The 19,739-nt window shown below is 39.8% G+C and overlaps 1 protein-coding gene across 2 annotated transcripts in view; it reads left to right on the forward strand.

The window, feature by feature from the left end:
- CDH13 (cadherin 13) overlaps window positions 1-19,739 on the forward strand; it is a 449,240-nt gene that overhangs the window by 170,893 nt on the left and 258,608 nt on the right. For both annotated transcript variants that reach the window (XM_036390362.2, XM_036390361.1), the window contains exon 4: window positions 15,790-15,906. In XM_036390362.2, the coding sequence (XP_036246255.1) occupies window positions 15,790-15,906 (117 nt within the window). The remainder of the gene's footprint in view (window positions 1-15,789; window positions 15,907-19,739) is intronic.

Genomic DNA, 19,739 nt, shown 5'->3' on the forward strand with positions numbered 1-19,739 from the left:
GCAGACATCTCTCTCTCTCTCTAGATATATGTGAATGTGCTACATAGATTTTATCTCAGCTAATAAGCATGAATTATACATTCTTAAATGCTTCTTCTATTTATCAAGCTTAATGTTGTTTAAAATAGCTGAAAAAAACAACAAAAAAAAAGTTTAGAAGATTTTAACTTTCACCATGCTCTAACTTTCACCATGGGATGACAAGTACCTTAATTCACTGTAATAATTGTCTTATAAAAATGGCACACTAAGCATGTTTTTCCAGCAGAAATTTTCATTTTGATTCTCAATATTTCATATCTGACACTGCGCTAAACGAGAACACGGCTTAACAGTTGATATTGATTTGCACGTCATTTTTTCATTTCACTTTCCTATTCAAAAGGAATCAGTGCTGACAAGTTAATGAACTCCAGCTACAAATACAGAGATAAGCCATGGGATAGGTTTAGTAGCTGCCTTGTTCTAATTACGAGAGGTTTTCTTTAGGTGGCTGTTTCATGTTCACTACAGGGAAACTGGTATAAAGTGACTGTCAACAAAGCAGACACCTGGAAAAGTGACATAGTACAGGGCTATTTATAGAACCTTTAAGCAGCTCTACATCAATTTATCCCAGTTTTTTTAATATTTACAGGTGGAATACAATTTAAATGAATGTACACTGAGTCCTCGAGCTCTATGTTGAGTACTCATAAAACTATACTACTTTATATAATCTATTTTTAAATTAACTTTTTGTATAAATTAATAGGTTTGAACAGTGGCAATAGAGATTAGGACTGTAGAACCAGCTCTCAGAACATTTATTTCCCTGAACTTCTTTGTACACCTTTTGCCCCTGATATACTTTCAATTAATATACCTGGCATCTAAGAAGTTATTCCAAGTTCAGTTTTGGTGCTGCTTTACATGGCCAAATTGGTGAATGTGATTGAATTGGTATTTTGGCTGGTATGTCCTGCTGCTCAGAGATATGAGCTGGGCAAATCTCACTCAGAAATAAAATCCTATTTTGTAGCCTAGGGTAGATTTCTTTAGCCCATACAACTTGAAGCTGCTTCCAGAAGTACAGTAAAACTGTAAAACTGAGTTTTACATTGAAACCAACCTGTGGTGTGAACAACTCAGAAATACCTTTGGTGTTTTGGAGGAGGAGCAGACTGTAGTACTGCTCTGTGGTGTAAATTTACTAGAAGGTAATTCTCCACCACCTGGGAATTTTCTATCAGGCACTTCCTGCACTGCCAGCAGTGACAGAGATAATTAATCTGAAAAGGGAATTTGGCCACTGAAGTCACCTGTGGACTTTTGGAATTAAAGACTCTCTGAATGTTTGCACGACTAACAAGCCATGCAGCAATGGAGTGAGGAGGAGAGAGGAGCTGTGGATATTCCCTGCCTTGGGCAGCAGATGTCTGTGGTGACCATAAAAGGCAGGGAACAGGGTGTTCCACCCTTTCCACCATGGGTCCTCTTCTCAGAAGAGCAGGGTGGGGAAGGCTGTGGCACTCTGCCCTGGATTCCAGCCTTGCCCAGGGTTGCTCTGGCAATGGGAACAAACTCTTGGCTCTGGGGAATGCACTGATGCCGTTTGGCCAATCAGAGCAGGGGCACAAACACAAGTTTAAAGCTGTATTTAAAGAGCTGTGCCTGCACAGTTTGAGACACCAGCTCTGCCTTGCTGTCCTGCTGATGGTCACGGAATATCCTAAATTGGAAGGGACCCACTGGGATCATCAAAGTCCAGCTCCTGGCCCTGCACAGGACACCCCAACAATCCCCCTCTGTGCCTGGGAGCATTGTCCCAGCACTTCTGAACGTGATGCTGATGGGCAAAGACAAGGAGCAGTGGTTTCCTGGCTTCAGAGGGCTCTGATTTTGCAGGAGGAGGGAAATAGATGTGCAGCAGAAAAAGTTCATTTTCCTCTCTTCTACTCCAAACAAAACTCAAAACAGCTAAGGAGAATCAGCAGCAAAAATGTTGTTTATTGAAGATGAGAGGATGAGAGGTTGAAATGGATGTTTTTCAGATCGTTCCCCAAAATTATTATTCAGTCCTTGCATGGCGATAAGTCTGATGAAGGATTCATTTCTTTGCCATTTCAGTATCACTCATGTTTTCCCAACAGGAGAGAAATGTGAAATAACAAAAAGATTGTTCTTTATTCCAGGATTAAAGTTTCAAAAGCTTAAGATTTGAACTTTACTTACATATTTTGAAGAGGCTTGAGAAGCTATTATGCAACCATATCTTTCATTTCAACTGCAGTTGGAAACAATGCTATCAACACAGCATAAAAATATTGGGTTTATCTTGTTTCTATTTGTATTGCAAGGGTAAATATCTCACAGGACTTCCAACCTAAATTTGCAGGCTCAAGAATTTTGTGATTATTCAGGATAAGCTTCAGAGAAGCCTATGAAATCCCAACTATTTGTTTGGTGCAAATGCAGATTTCCTCACTGAAGTGCAGCCGTGCCTGACACGAGCAGAGAGTTCACTTAAGTCTTTGTTGTTTCTAAAGATAATGAGAGTTTCAGTGTATTTCTTGTATTTTTTAAGAAAGCTTAAATATCACCTCAAGGAGGTGGAGGTAGATGGACACAGAGCTGTCAGAATTAAAAATGAATGACAGGAAGAAATTTTGTTTGCATAAATTTTCTAGGAGAGAAATTGGGAAGATGGGTAAGGGACAGAGCAGAAGAGAAGTGTAGGATCATAATGAGATAAAAGTTGTGACAGACAGAAGGGGTCATGAAGAGCCCTAAAATTAAAAATAAAAGAAGGAGGGAGGAGAGGAGGGCAGAAGTAGCTGGGTGGAAAATGAGAGCTCAGGAAAAAAAAAAATAAGGAAAATACTGTATAAAAAATAAATCTATTCTTACAGGTTTCCTCAAATTGTTCATGCCCCCTCCCTCTGTTTTATTTTCCCTTTGCAGCCTGTGGCATGAGTCTCATAAAACTTCACTAAGATTATAATGCAATACCTTGGCACCAATCTCTCTTGTTTATGTGTCCATTAGTTCAAAGCCACAGACAGGCAATTTATTGGGTATGAAAAATGTCACCTATGGCACCCTCATTTGCATCTGAAAATTGATTTTTGTCACACTGGGATTTTAGGACAACCTTTTTTGGCAGCCAACATTGCCACAAAGCATAATAAAAATAATTATGTGACCACAAAAGCAGGTGAAGTTCATTGTAAGTTTTAAGTCTCTAGGGAATTACAGTTGGCAAGGCATTATTGATGAGCTTGTGATCCTTCTTGGTGATTAAATATTGACACCTAAACTTAAAACATTGCTTGAGAGTGCCAGCAAAGTGGATAACAACCTAATGGGACTTGATAGTGTTTACTCAAACATTCCAGCATGATAGCAGAATATTGGTGATGTCACTTGAACAATTGAACTATTAATTAAGATTTTTTAAAATTGGTAATTACTGAGCTATGGAATGTTTTTTAAGGGAGTATTGTTAAACACCTTTTGAGGCTCAGTTAAAACATGTCACCAGCTTAGCAATTTTGCATCAGCTAAGTCAGTTCATTAATTCATTTTCCACTTTCTGATGTGTTTGGCTGTTGGAGTTTGCCAAGTTTTTGTCTGTCACTGATGTGATGGTTAATGTACATGGGAAGGTGTCATTTTCCATTGTGATACTGAAAAATCCTATTAATTATCAGTGTTAAGTTGTTCAAACACTTTCATTAGTTATTTTGGCAAAACAATTCCCCAGGGTGAGATATATTTATATAACAAATTCCTCTAAAGCTGAATCAACCATAAATGGATTATGCAAACTTGTTTCCTTTCTTGTAGATAAATTGTTTTACAGCAGTGTTCATTATGAGAAAGTCCTTTGCCCACTGTAGTACTTAATCAGCACAGAATAATCTACAGCTTCAGTTTCAATGCTAAAAAGGCACCATTCTTTAATATGAATCCAACTTTTAATCTTAGCCCTGGATGCTGGTTCTTTTGGGTTTTTTTATGCCTGATTTAAAGCACAGGCAAAGGGTGGTGATTTATAAGCTCATATTCCTTAAAGGAAGTTTCTGTATGCAGTTATGAGGGGAACAACATGCAGCTGAGAAGGGATGAGCATGATCTGACTGAGATGTGTGCTGGAGAAAGGATGGAGACAAAAAGGTGATTCTTTGGCATTTAAGAAATATGTGACTTTTTTATACAAACGTGGAAAGCAGTGGAGAAATTTGGGATTATTGAAGCATTTGGTTTTGTTAAAACACAAACTGATACCTTTGTTTCCTAAACAAGTTCATATTTAGTGTTTGAACAGTTCATCAATAACCCCTTGGCATCTGCCTGCCCGCTGAGAGGAGCCCAGAGTGTGACACCACTCCCGGCTGGCTCTGTGGAGCTCCTTTGCTGGGATTTATGGGACAGAGCATTAAACAGTAACCAAGGACTGCACACCCATATTTCACACACACTCAGGGCTGTCTCTGCCAGCAGAGGGATTTGACCTTAATCATGGGTTACTCACAGGCCTCTCAAAACGGAGCCCTGTTTTAAATCATGGGTGGCACAAATATTTTGCTCTGAAGTCAGGCTGCAGCTGCCAGGCACTGGCTGTCGTCTGGGACCCTGGCACTCGTTCCTGGCAGAGATGCCAGCCTGAAAAGGACCAGGGAAAGCCTGGGAGTAGCAGGAAAGTTAGTTAGAGACTTTACCTAATTAGCAGTGGGATATGTTTCTGTCAACTATCACAAGTGTCATTAAAAATCAGACCCAACACTTTTATATTTGCTTGTGGCACTAGAATTCAGACAAAAACTCAGAGATATTTTCTTCTTTGCAAATGATTTTTACTGTCCTTGCACTCTGGGTTTAAATTTTTATTGGGGGGAAAAAAAACCCTGTTATTTTCTAACTTTTTCTTCATTGTTTTAGCAACATTTGCTCCTTCAGGGTTTGTTAGTTTCAGTCTCTTGGACTTTGGCTGCATTTTGAACGTGGGATTTATAGTTGGTAGAAGTAGCCTGGATCACAGTCTGAGTGTGCTCAGCAACATTGTTTGACCATATTTGGTTCTCTTCAACTGAAAGGCCCAGTCTCTGCTGGTAAAATTCCATATTTAGTTTTGAACCAATGATTTCCTTTTATAAATTGTTGCATCCAATAGAGAGGAAAAAATCATTACTATCAGTGCAGAAACACTTAGGCAAATACAAGCGGTTCTTTTACAAAGTTAAAAGCGAAAATGTGTGAGTTTCCAATTCCCTCACACTGATAGAATCAGTAGAAAAGTGATTCTGTTGCATTTTATATAATGTACAGTGAAATACCAATGAATGCTTTTTTCAACCTTATTGAATGATACCAGGCTGTTACCATCAACATGAACAAAACCACTTGCTTCTATTTCTTTTCTTGCTCAAAATTCTAAAAGAAGAAAAATAATAGTTTACTTGAGCTCCCATGAATTTTCTGACCTACCCACCTATGTTTTAATCTAGAAAAGTATTATTCCCTGGAAAGTACTAATCAACAGAAGTATTTCCATTGCATTCATTCTCCACAGCACAGCTATTCCAAACCTCATTCCATCTTTTACATTTTTTTTTGGTTTTGTAATTTATGTCATTACTCCTCCAAGTGGCACAGGCATCACTTCCCATCAAGTCATTCAGATCACAGAGATAACCTTTTTGTTTTCATCTTGTGCTCTAAATGTAATAAATCAAATCCTTGCCAAAAGCAAGTTCTGAATTTTATATCATGAAATTTGCATTTCATGCTCTGTTGCTTATTTACAGAAGCCATCCAATCTGAAAAGACAAATAATGCCACATGACTTGTGTAACTAATACAGACAAATGTTTCCAAGCAACTGCCTGAGCAATCTGAAGATCAAAAATTACTCATCTGAAAAACTTGCGTATAATGGTAGATAATGTATTTGTTCGCAGATTTCAGGGTCTGCTAATGGACAGTTTGTAAACTGAAACAGGACCAAAAATGTACCAAATTAGGAAGGCTGCAATTTATTAACTTGTCTCTATTAGATGGCTCCAGCAAAATAAAGCTATTTTAGGCTAGGAAAGTCATGCTGCACTTCACTGCACAGTGCAACCATCAGGCAGGAGCAGCCAGACCCTCGAGCACAGTGAGTGCTGAAGGTTTCATTTTGGAGCTGGGATACCAAAGGGAATGGTGTGAACAAAGTTGAATAATGCAGAGTTGAATTAATTTCCTCACATTCCTTGGAAAGTCTGCACTTTGCAGCAGCATGCTGTGCCTGCTCTGACACACACAGGGTCTTTGGTCATGCTTGGAGGCAGGAGTTTGTACTTGGCATGTGCAATGAGAAGTGGAGAATCATTCTTACAAATTCATAAAAACACTTAAATCCAGTCCATTCAAGGCTCTTCTGGGGCTGACATGATGGGTAATTATGAGGGGTAGAGAAATATTGCTGATTTAGCTCAAGCTATGAGAACCCAGGGTTTTAGTTCTGGAATTGTCCTGTTTAAATTCCAGTGTGTCAGTAGAAACAGCAGACATCACAGGTCTGCCTTTAATGACTTCAGTTACTTTGGGAGCAAGAAAATGCATATAGATAAAAATAGAACTTATCTGACAGAACTGAACAAATATGAAATATGAACAAAAAGGTAAAGTGGAAATAAAGGGGTGGATAATCTCCTTTGGTCAGAGCCCAGGCTTTTGAATGCATTTGAATATATAATTTCTTTCCCAGAAACACACGGGATTAGAACTCAAGACCTGAGCAGGGTTTTCAGATCTGTGGAGTGCTAAAATAACAGCATTCACCGGAAGGTGTGTGGGAGCAATTATTAGAACAACAGAGAACCTGTGTCTGCTCTGTCCCCTGTGGCTGCTGGGCTGGCTGGCCCTGCTCAGTCTCTGAAAGGAGTTAACAAGGAGCACTGGAGTGCTCCAGCCCTGCTCTGACAGCTTTGAGAGCATCATTTCCTTTAAATAATCTTGGACTCTGCTTCCCACTGCTCAGAAACACAGAGTGGGAAGCCTATGGCCAATGCCATAAACAAGTAACACTGGAGTTGCCAGGCAAATGACACGCAGGGAGTGAGTCTGGATCTGCCTTCTTTTGGCCAGGAAACTTTAATAAAACCTGTTTACTTGGTGCTTGTGTAGGTGGAGACTGTTCTCATACCATGGAGAGGCTTAGTTAAAGGTCAGCAGGTGTGAACTAAGGAATATAAATATTTCTGTGCTCCTCTGGCTGCAGGTTGTTAAGGCAAGATGCTCACATTCAAACATATGACTTGGGATGATTTACAGTTGGGAACTCTCATGTCACATTTCATGTATTGTAAAGTGTACTTGGCTTTAGTTTCTGCAGTTATAATCCAGAAAAAAATCTTCAAACCATTGTAAACTATGACTCCTGCCATTTTAGGCTCTTCTCCCTGAAGTATGTGGCAATTAATATTGTTAGCAGCTTGATGTTACAGCTCATGAATCATTGATCTGTTCCAGTACAGCAATTAATTTGCCTCTGATTCCTGACAGGTACACTCTTTGAATTTCCTGAAGCAGACTTAATTGCCAGCATGTGATTAAGGAGAAATGTGAGAATCCACAAAGATGTCCAGGCCTGTGTCTGGGTCTCCATCTTGCATGTTTCACTTTTCTTTTGGGAACCTTCTGCAAAAAAAAGCTGTGCTTTGATTTCCCACCCCAAAACAGATACAGCAAAACCAAACCAATGTTGCAATTTCTAGCCAGCATATTCTATAAATTCAGCAGAATTTATCCAATCTTGAAGTCAAATTTGAATGAATGCCTGGGTTTGTTTTTTTTAATGTGTCTTGGAATTAATACTTTTTAAAACTTGGTTCATTGCATGTGAATTTTAGACACCTTTTATCCAAGTCAGAACTTCAACTGGGTGCTCTCTTCTTTAGTAATACTGTGTGGGTCTTTGAGACTGTCCAGACTAATGAAAGGCGTAGAACTAAGAGGCATTGTCCTGTGAATTTAATTGGGTCACTGTGCTGGGAACAAATAACACAGGGCATGTTTAGGTCTTGTATTCTCACCTTTGAAAAATGCGGCCAGAGTGCAGCAGGAAGCCCAGCAGCACTCAGGTGATAATGAAAAGCTGTCCACAAGGCACTACAGCACTGTCTCTTTATTGTGCCACACAACAGAGTTAAGCTGCTGCTGTTGGGCAGTTATTGCCTGTTAACTTGTGTTGAAGAGTAAAACTAGAGCCCAAATTGTGAAGTGGATTAATTCACTATGATTTCAGCTTTCTAGACTCGGTTAATGCCCGTTAATTAATTTGTTCCGAGTAGCTGGACCGAGCAGTGAAGTGGATTAATGCACTAACATTTCTTCTTTCAACCAGACTTGAAATCCAGCCTGGTGACTGAGGAGCTTTGCTGGAGCCTGGATCTAAGTGGGCATTTTGTCTTCATCACAGACCATGGCTTCATTTGTCAGCCTGGCAGCTCCTGCACGGGAGAGCTCAGGAATGCAGCTCCGGGGAGCACCCTGCATGCATTGTCAGGCCTTAGGGAATACACCCAGAGTTTTTATTGTGATCTGAACACAACACAGCCCTGCTCTGCAAAGTTATTTTTGCTAGGAGTTAGTAGAGCAGGAAAGGAGGGAGGAAGTTGTGCAGGCACATGGCTGCAATATAACACATGCAAGAGAGTACCAGTTCTAATGGCGATTATTCAAAATCCCTCCCAGTTAAACTCACCTGGATTGCTCCAGCTAGCTAGAAACACACTTCTCACACTCTTAACAAATGTGGGTTTTTTTTTTTTGTTTTCCAACATAAGGTAAAAGGAAATTGATCCACAGCTGGGTGTCCTCCATGTGATTAATGCTGTGCACAGAGCAGGATTCACCTGGAGGTGCCCAGCTGATGCGCCTGCACAGCTCAAGGGGCCAAAATACAGGGCAAGAAATGTGGCTTGTGTGTCCATTCAGGCAGGGGTCTGGGACTGCAGCTGCTGCATCATTTAACAGCACACATGCCTTCAACATGCACTCCTTTTCTTTAGGGTATCATGGAATTGCTTTTGTGCAGCACTGTTATAATGCAGTGGATTCCATAGCACTTGAGCCCAGGATAAAGGTTTAAAATGTATTAATTTTCTGCACACTCTCACAGCTGGCTGCCCTGCAGCAAGACATTGAGAGCTGGTTTTCCAAGGTGAAACAACTTCTGCTATGAATAACATTTATTTCACATAAGAAATAAACTTTATTTATTAGAAATTGTCCTTATATCCCAGGAGGGAAATGTGGAACTGCTTGTTCATGGCTGCTTGTGTTATCCCACATTTGGAGTTGTCATTGGTGTGCTACTGATCCACAGATTTTGTGGCTTCATGTAGGTTATTGCCCCACCAAAATCTCATCTTCAACTCATTTATCAGCCCTAGAACTGGGATTTGTGTTCTATGTGTTCTTTCTCCTTTTTGAATGTTAAAAGTACTCTTGAATTTTCAGTTTTTCCAATATAAGAAGAGAAATGAGTCCACTCAGTGGAATATTGAGAGCAGGAATATTGAGAGTAAGAAGTTAAGGCCTTGTGTCCATGCTGTGCAATGTATTTTGCACATGGCTTTGGTTAAGTCTCAAAAGAATCAGATTTTTGAAAGATTTTAATTGCTTCGGATCTCCACTGTGTTTCTATTTTCAGAAGCAATTTGGTATCTCACCCAAAAGCAGATGATTTCATTAAGTGAAAGAAAAACCAAACCAAAACACCTCATTTTTAATGTAAATTTTTATTACAGCACACTTTTCTTAAGGCTTTTGTACCTAGGCAATGGCATCAAAAATTACTTTCCTTACTTCAGTTACATTTATTTGAGGTGCTGAAGGTTTTAGGACATCTTTAGGAATTTTTCATTTCTCCTGGCGTGCTGTTAAAAGCAGTCTGGTTTTATTTGCTTTGCTACAAGTGTAAGCACAGCAGGGATGGAGAAAAGGGTATTTTTACCCATGGTAAGTGATGTGTTGCTAATGTATCCTGGTGAAGATAGAGGCATAAGGTCAGCCATTGTCTTTCTCCTCAAGCTTGCATTTCAGTTGTGTTTGACAGATGAGGCAGTCAGAGCATATTTGGTTGTTTGTGTATAAGGGACACCTCATTATATTTAATGAGCAGTGTTGAACCAATATGAGCTTTCCTGTAAGAGGGGGTGATTCACATATGCTTCAAAATGAGAATAACATTCTCTAAATGATGACCAAAAAAAAAGCCTGAAATGTTAATTTAAAAGAAGAGTGCATTATTCTCAGTGCAGGTAAATCCCATGGCTAAAGCAAAGTTAGTGGTACTTTGTTTTCATCTTAGAAAAACTTTTCCCTGTCACAGAATAAGGCAGGTGTGTAGATAAATGAAACCTATATTTCAATAGCTACAGGACTTTTCCATCAAAAAAGATACTGCAGAAGTCCAGGGCAATAATGGAATTAATTATTTCACAAAGTAAAAATTCAGATGCGTCTTCACCATAGTTTTGTCACCTATGTATCAAAAACACTCTAGAATATATTGTCATTAAAATGGTTCTGATTTACACATGACCAAATGGTTTGAACCAGAATAATTTTTTTTACCTCTGTTTTTTGACTCCTCTAAAGATCACAGGGGCCCCCATCCTATTAAAATCCGCCTGGCCCAGGCAGATGGAGGGCCCAGGAGCAAAGCTGAGATCTCTGAGTGTCTCTGCAGTTAATGGATGGATCAGAAATGGGCACTGTGAGGCTCTGCCTCTCCACTTATGGGACAATTATAGGAGAAGGAACACCCAGAGTAATTAAATCAAGTTCATCAGCAATTTCCATTAGCTATTGTATCTGGCCATGCATCACCAGCTTGGAAGTTTTTTTTTTCTCTGAAATACCCAATTTCCCTTAGCCAGCTGTATTTTACTGGGTTTGTTCTTCCCAAGCACACAAAGTGATTTTTGGGGTGACATTTACGGGCATTGAGGACAGAATGCGTTTGAGCAGATGTTTGTGTGAATGCCATTGACCTTTAAGTTTCTTAAATTTATTCATTGAGTTCATTATTTGTTTAAATACTTATTCATTAATTTAAAGTTCCAGCACATTTCTGAGATTTTTTTATATTACTACCAACATGTGAAAATATTTTTCTGGTTTAGGCATATATTTTAGAAATAATTAACTTCAATACTGCTGATGATAAGAATTTTCTGATGATAGAAATAACACACATAAAGGAATTATGTATTACAGCATGATTTAAAATTTCAACTGAGAATTATATAGAAATTATTTTTAAAGTTCACCTGCAAAGAGTTCTAGTTTTTCCGCATTTTTGTGATGTTATTTTGTAGGAAAACCAATATACCTCAGATTACCACACCCCATTCCCTATTGCAGACGAACTTTGCTTGCAACAAGCATCCAATTAATTTTTTTTTTTGTATTTAGGGCTGACCCCATTTTATACCATCAACCTTAGTATATAAGACCAACTAAATGACAAGAAACTGAAGCACTTTTCTGGTCACCACAGTGGATTACAGATTGCCACTCCAGCAGTGTTTCCAACCCTTATTGTGACAAATCGATCCCAGAATTCAGCCACCCTATTCCCATGACAAGTTCTAATGAAATTTTCTTTGCCAAGAGTAATGGTTCGTGCTGCTGGAGAGTGACCAGGCCATTCATTCAAATATTCAAGACCTGCAAGAAGGCCTGGTAAAAAGAAGGAAAAAACAGAACAAAGAGGAGAGTTCTTGAAGGATGCAGGGAAATTCCAGCTTGCATGGTGTTGCAGTTTGGTCAGGCTGGCATCTCTCAATTCAAGTTTAGCCAAAATGCTGGAAAAACGAGGAGGCTGTGTTTGGTGCTTTTTTATTGGGAACAGGAAATCAAACTTTATTGCCAAACTTTATAACCAAACTTTATAACCAAACTTTATTGATTTAGTGAATCAGCTAAACTATGGCTGAGCTGATTCCATGGGCAAATTAAGAAACTCAAAAAGAAGGTGTAAAAGTTGGTTATGAAATGGTGGCAGTGAAGTAATAGCTGGATTCTGATCATAACCCACTGATCATGTGAAATACAATGATCACAGATATGGAATTGTAGTTAAGCAGTAAAAATAACAAACCTGATAGGATTTCTCTCCTACCATTTTTGTTTAAAAAAACCCACCAAAAACAATCAAAAAGATCGAATTTTTTTTATTTTGGTGCACTTTATTTTTAGGTAGGCAAGAATTCATTATATTATACCTGTTTTAAATTTTGCCTGTGGGTGAGTGTCTGTGGACAGACACTTTTATGTTCCTGTATTTCAAGGCAGCACCGATGGGAGAAGCAGATGGGACCCCAGCCATCATCTCTGTGGGTGCTGGTGGGACACACCCACCTGGGACAGGCCAAAAATCCTCACTTGGAGTTGTTGGAGCCTCTGTGGTTTTGATCAGCTGGCTCCAGCAAAGGTGATGGAGAACTCCTGTGTGGATTCACTCATGGCAAGGTCCAAAAGATCACTCCTGTGGCATTGCCAGCCCGGTATTTTAAGAACTTTTGGAGCAAAATTACCAACTCTATGTGGAGTGATTTTATATCCCTTGTGAGTTGCTTCTCCAAGAAATTAAATAGGTGAATGCAGTAAGAATTATTATATATCCAACATATCCACCCATGAATGAGAGTTATCAGCTGTTGAGCCAGGTGTTAAGTGCACATGTAATGTCAGTTCCTTGGCAGATTCCTTCTTTTACACTCACTGAGGATCAAACCTGCAGTTGCAGCTGCTTGGCACTAAGCAAAATGTTTTTCCTTTTCCTCAGTTCTTTACAAATGTGGAAATCATGATAACCACAAACACCAGTCAATTATTCAATTGGTGAAGTATTCTTGACCTTTTCTTCTCCTCTGCTTACCTGCATTCCCTAGAGGTGCTTTTGGCCACTCATTTAATCAGTCATTGCTGTTAGACACCAGGGGATGATAGGAAAGAAATCATGAAGAAATCGCTATTTAGAAAAACACAGTGAGATTTGAAGTGTGTGAAACACACTCAGGGAAGTGCTTACATTTCTGTGCCTAATCTGCAGAACCTCCTTCTCCATGAAGCAGAATAATTGTGTTAGAAACGAAAGGCAATAATTCTCTTTTTTTTGTTGTTGTCCTGAAGTTCTGCTTAGAAATCTGGACTTAAAGCCTTAAGTCTTACCATCCTACTGCTTTCCTTTAGAAATTCACTTCTTTATATTAATGACTCCCTGAATATAATTTGAGGTTTTCTTCCATTTGAGAATCTTTGGGAAGCGTAAGGATAACCTGTCATGGGCAAGTGATGGGTCTAACTGCTTATGTATCTATGGCTACCAAAATTGTGAGCCCTAGATGTTGAACAATCTGGAAATTGCTTTTCCTACTCAAACTGTCACAGAAAGAAATGTGACACATTCAAAGTCTTGTTGGATGGGACTGTGAGAAAGGTGATCTGGTGGAAGATGTCCCTGCTTACTGCAGGTGGAAGCAAATGGCTTTTAAAAGTCCCTTTCAACCCAAACCTTTCCATGACACAAAGATAAGCAAATCTGAGTGTCTTGTTCATTTGCAAAGACTCCCAGGTGAAATCCCTACTTCTCCCTGGGCTGAAGGAAACCGCGAGAGTAGGGGCAGGACGGAAAGTGCGATCAGATAAATGTTGCCGCTGCTGAGCTGAAGAGCTGGGGTTTCCTTGTGGCCATGCTGGGAGCCACTCCTGCTCCTCAGGATCATCTCAGGCATGTGCCAGCCCCTCTGTGTTTACAGTGTGAGTGGTTTTGAAAGCTTTGCTGCTCTGTGCATTTGCCTTTGGACAGGATTCAGCTCTTGTCATTGACACTTCAACTGTTTTTATCTTGAACTTTCTCATGAATTTTTATTAAGGAAAACTCTTGGGAGAGGAGTTGAAAGACAAAAGCAGGGACCTGAGTGGCCTTCAGACTGAAAGATTAGAGAGGAATGGCAAAGCCTTTGGGAGAGCTGGGAACTCTACCAGGGGGAGCCTCAAAATGTTATGAAAATTGGCAACATTGTGAGAAGGGATTCTCTGTGTGCTTCCCACTGCTCTTTGACCTTATCATGACTAAAGCAAACTGGTGAAAACTTGAGTTTCCCTTGCTCCTGTTTGTTGTCAAATTTGAGGAATGATGCTAAAGCCAGCAGAGGTAGAGCAGAGTTGGGTGGTGAGAGGCTCGTTGGGTTGGCGGCATTGCCACAGACGGAGGCAGGAGCAGCTGTGGAGAACTTGGCTGATGGATCCAGATTGTGCCACCAAAAAAACTCATTTATCCTTGACATTTTATAAAAACACAGCCTAGGGATGGAGCTTTGATTGTGTAAGAATCAGTTGTTGAAACAACAACATGGATTCCAGAACTGGCTGAAAACTTTGGGGTTTGGAGTTTGTGCATTAAGAGAGCAAAGTGCTATCTGTAGGATATAACTGCCTTACTGGAATGAGACATTTAATTCAAACAGTGATTTTTTAATAAAACTGCCATGGCAACCCAAATGAAAAGAAGTGATTGAAATATTTTTCAGTTCCACAGTTCCCAATGCACTACAAATCTGGACATTTTGTTGTTGTTAGGTTTTGGTTGTTTTGTTTCATTTGTTTGTGGGTGTTTGTTTGTTTTGTGGGTTTTTTTTTTGGTTTTTTGTTTTGGTTTTTTTTTTTTGTTTTTTTTTTTTTTTTTTTTTTTTTTGTTTGTTGTTGTTGTTGTTGTTGTTGTTGTTGTTGTTTTTCTCTTCCAAAAAAAGATCAAGGGAGAGCTTTGGGAGATGGGGAGAGGCTTTTTTTGACCCTGGTAGTAACTGTGCTTGGAGAAGAGCGTTGAAGAGGCTGTGGGAGGAAGCAGAGGAAGGACAGTGGTCTCTGGGAAGCTGCAGCTCCTGCAGGGAGGGCACTGAGCAGATCAGAGACAGAACGGAAGAGAAAGCAAAGGTGTGGTGGGCAGAGTTTTCCAGGGCCAGAGGCCACTGTGGAGAGTTCACTGTAGCTCATGATGTGCTGAACTGCCTGAAGCTCAGACAGAAAGAAAGGCTCCAGAAAATGCTGCAGAAAAAGGAGTTCTGTGTACATACAACTTTGATTTTTATTCTTTCTGAGAGCATAGCATGAAGCTTTCTCTAAGAGAAAGCAAACCCCAGCACAGCAAAACATCCAACACCAACAACCTACTAGCTCATATCTGAAGTTACACCTGGGCTTTGGTGTCTGATTTGAAGTTATAAGTTTTTGGTGTTTATTGAGTGTTCATTACCTGTGGACTGTGTTTGCAAATTCACTTTGTTGTGCTTGATTGAAAGCCTGGGCTGAGAAGTGACTGAGTGTAGATGATATCCATCCTCATCCATGTCTTCAGAGATATTATCATATATATCTTTAGAGACAATTCTCTAAAAACATTTGAAATGTGGCTTTTTACTGGTCTTGTGCAAGTGTTTGAGGTAAATCAGGCCTTGCTAAAGGCTTGTGATTTAATCAGCTATCAGTTTAGGATTGTAGACACACCTTAGGTTTATAACCTGTTTACATGAGTACAAAATCAATATAGGCTGTCCACTGCCAATGAAAAAAGTGCAGTAACCTGAAAGATGAAACACATGCTTTGATATGTTATCACTAATTGCTGGAAAATATATAATACTAAACTTAGAATCTGGTGGTTCATGGGAATTTTACCTAAAGGTGCAGGGAAAGGGAACAACAATTGAATAACTTTAAGTTTTACTAATTAGTCTTTTTCTTTTTCAGGAAATCTTAAAACTAGAAGGCAACCTTGGAATTCCAAGACAAAAAAGGGCTATTTTGGCAACTCCAATACTAATTCCTGAAAATCAAAGACCTCCATTCCCCAGATTAGTTGGCAAGGTAAGTCAACAAAACTGGATCAAATGTTGATATTAAGTAATTGATCTATCACTCTTATAGTTTTGCAGTGCCTATCACATTGGTAGTAATATTCCAGATTTCTTCCTACCCTCTTCCATCCCTTCTGCTTGTGAACAGTGAATTTTTTGATCTCAGGCCGCCTGAGTCTCTCTGTAGAAGTTCCTTCATTAAGAATTTCTTATGGGGAGTTTAAGATGGGAATTCTGGGCTCCTCAGGCACAAGGAGACAAACCAGGCCCTGTTTGTGCTGCAATTTTTTCCTGGCATTTTGTCATCCTGATTTGTCCCTGCTCCTGAAGTGCTTCTTGGGTATCACAAGTGCCTTAGAGGATGTACAAAGACAGAAATGTGAGAGCATCTGGCAGGCTGCTTTTCAAAGGCCCTGAGAAATCTGTCCTCAGCTAATATTGAAATTATAGGAATTTCAAATGATCAGCACCTTGAAATACTTGGAGATGTCATAATTTTTACAATCTTTTATGGGTTTTTTTTTCAGCATAGCTCCAATTTAGGTATCCAGATGATTAATTTGGCTGGAGAATATTGCAAACAGAAAGAGAGATTATGCATGTGTCTGGGGAGACAAAAGTTTTAGAGGTATTTAAGAGAATGGAATGACATATTCTAGGTCAGCTCTGGTAATTTGCAACTGAATGCTAAACAAAGCATAAATACAAAGGTTTGGACTCTCAGACCTACTGATTGTAGGGAAGAAATTCAGTCAAAATCAATGCTGAAAAGAAAAGCAGTTATTTCAGGTCTTTCTGACTTGTCACAGATCTTCACAAGATAGGCTGTGAGGTCTTGGTACCCACAATGAATGTCTTTAGTAATTCAGAGTACTGGTTCCTGTACCTGCTTCAGATCCTGCACAAGCTGGAGAAAAAGCTGTTCATCTCACTCCCTTAAATTCAGATATTTATTGTCAATATCCATAGCTTTCCATAGCTTTTCCATATCCAACACTTTCCACAGCTTCATGAATTTTTAAAAATTCACTTTGTTGCCCACTTCTGTGTGAGGAACGTGTTTATTTCCTCTTCCAAAATATTTTGGGGCTCATCTTCAGAAGCCTCTCGGGGCACCACAAGGGCTGATGGATCACAGCTCCTGCTGGGCGTTGGTTTGTCCTGAACCTCAGGAAAAAACCCTTTGCCATCTCTGCTCTGCTGTAATCCCTGCAGAAGGACCTTGCAGATTAGTGTGGTTTCTATGGTGTTTTGGGGAGGAGGCAAAACATCCAGAGAATGAGTGATTTGCATGTTATAACAGAGTTTCAAAAATGAGAAGGAACGTGAAGCCTTCCTGACTGCATGGAATAAATGATAAGGATAATTTCAGATTTCTGACTTGTTCTTTGTGGTGCCACCACGTGATCCTGTCTGGGTGTTCACATGGAAGTCAGGTTTCCAGGGTGTTATTTTCCCTTTCTTTCTTAATTTCCCTTACTTTCCCCTGCTTTAGCAAATTACCAGTGTGGTTTATTAATTTGTTCTGATTTCCTCTTGCTCTCCACCCCATGCTGTGCTGGCTGGAATTGCACAAGGTTGTTTGGAAGTGATTGCAGCAACCAACAGGTGAAATGCTGATTAGCACTTAGTGGGGAGCTGGGCAGATGTGTGGAAAGAGCAGAGCAGGGGGAGGACAATTAATTGAGTTTTATTTCACAGTTAGGAAATGCACCATAGAGAAAAAAAAATAGGAATTTTAGAGGACTTCCTTCATGAATTTTTGATATATGCATATCAGGAAGGAGATACTGCACTGGACAAGTGAAAAGAGTGTTTTGTTCAAATTAATTACAAAAATTTCAATTAGTATTTAGGTTAACAAGGAAGTACATGTGTCAAGCCTGTTCTCTGTGCTGTTCCTGGCTTTCCAGCATCCCCACTCAGGAATTGGATTATTGCCTTGCCATTTCCACACCCTTCACTAGGGTAGCTCTTAATTAAATAACTATCCTAGGCATGCTGTGTTGGTAGGTGGAGAAATCTCACCTTTTAGCAGGATTTAAGGTTTTACATATTGTGCCTTTGTGCCTGAGGGAGAACCCTGAGATTAAAACATTTCAATACAACCTTTGTGACCAGATGGCCCAGGCTACAACTCTTGACTGTTATTGATGTGTTTTGTTTAGCTCTTGCTGACAGAGCACTGGGATATGATATTCAATTTTTAGTCTCTCTCCATATGCTGCTTTTCCGGTTTATTTGTCCACATGAAGTCAAATGAAATACAAAGCAGTGGGATGCAGGATTATTTTGTACTTCCACTGGCAGGTTATCCTCCTCTACACCACGGAAATGTTTTCTAAGACTTGGAGTGGTGTTTCTGTGCATGTGCAAAACAATGACACACTTTTACTGAGGATGGTGCTTTTTGAAGTTTAATCCTCACTAATGTTGACCCCAAGGAGCACAAAGGGAATTGTGGAGATGCTCTACAAGTCCCAGCTCTTTTTCCACACTTCAGAAGAGAAGGACACCTGCAAAGTGAGACTGTGTTTATCCAGGCTCACAGGAATTGCTCTTCATGTTATGGGTGGACAAATGGTGAATCAAGGATTCTATTCTTCAGTTTAAAGGAGTTGTCCTGCATAGGAATGAATATTGCAATTGCTGGCAGGTAAAATCTGGAAGCCGTGAGTGGCCTGGTGAAAACTGGCAGGACATTTTATGCTCAGTGAAGGGCAGAACACAGAGAGAGGTACACAGGAGTCTTTGCAGGAAATTGTTGAATAAATCAAAACCAAAACTTTATTTTTTTCCCCCTAAGATTTTTTTTTGCTGTTATTTGTCTGTTTTGTCTTTTGGGAAGGGTATGGAGTTGGATCAGGTATTTTGGATCAGAATCTTTCTATACTTCCTGCCCCTGATCTGGCTGTTAGCTGCAGTTACATGACAGGACTGACCCCAACAAAAGCTCAAGACTAGAAGTGGTCCAGGCCTGCAAACAGGATAAAAATCTTTAAGATCTATGAGGAAGTGTTTTTTTTTTCCTCTTCTGAAATGGGAATTTAAGGCAAAGAGCAAATGCATCTTGTCTGCTAGAGCAGCAGTAGAAAAACGCTCGAAGAAAGGAGGAAGCTGAAGAAAACTGGCTGTAAAAAGCTGCTGCAAGCTGGTATTTTTGAGTGGCTATACTATTTATATATGATAAATTGCATGCTTCACAGAAGAGAATTGCCATGGACTAAAGAAGCAGCTGTAAAAAAATGTCAAACTTCAGGCAAAAAAAATGAAGTGTCAAAAGAGATGATCATGATCTCTCAGCCTGGGAAGAGAATCCAGAGGGAAGGTTTGTAGGTTAGGGGAAGACATGAGAAACACAAGAGAGGAGCAGCAGTGAAACAAGAGCTGAATTAAGAAGCTTTTTGGTACCACTGGAAAATTAAGGAGAAAATGAGAGGGAGTCTAAAGAGAAGTGGAGGAGGAAAGAACCTGGCAAGGAGGGGTGTCCAGACCTGGAGGATAATGGTGTGTGCCCACAGAGAAGACAAGGATGTGCAGAAACCTCAGAACCTTTCCAACACCACGAGAGGGATCTGTGTGACTGCTTATCAGCTGCTTAGCTGGGAAAGGTCTGAATCCCAGTTATGGGCCTGAATCTTTGTTTCAGTTAGTAAAAATGATGTGGAAGCAAAGGAATATATTTCTCATAATGGAAGTAGACATAGGGTCTACAGGAAACATTTACTGGATTTTTAAGGATTAATTTTTTGGTATCCCATTGTTTGTTTTCAAATCATCACCACATCAAATGCAGTGGTAGTGCTGTGCCAGACCATGGTCAGAAAACAAGAAATGGTCATT

This window comes from Molothrus ater, chromosome 12 (genome assembly GCF_012460135.2).
Source record: "Molothrus ater isolate BHLD 08-10-18 breed brown headed cowbird chromosome 12, BPBGC_Mater_1.1, whole genome shotgun sequence".
Lineage (NCBI taxonomy): Eukaryota > Metazoa > Chordata > Aves > Passeriformes > Icteridae > Molothrus > Molothrus ater.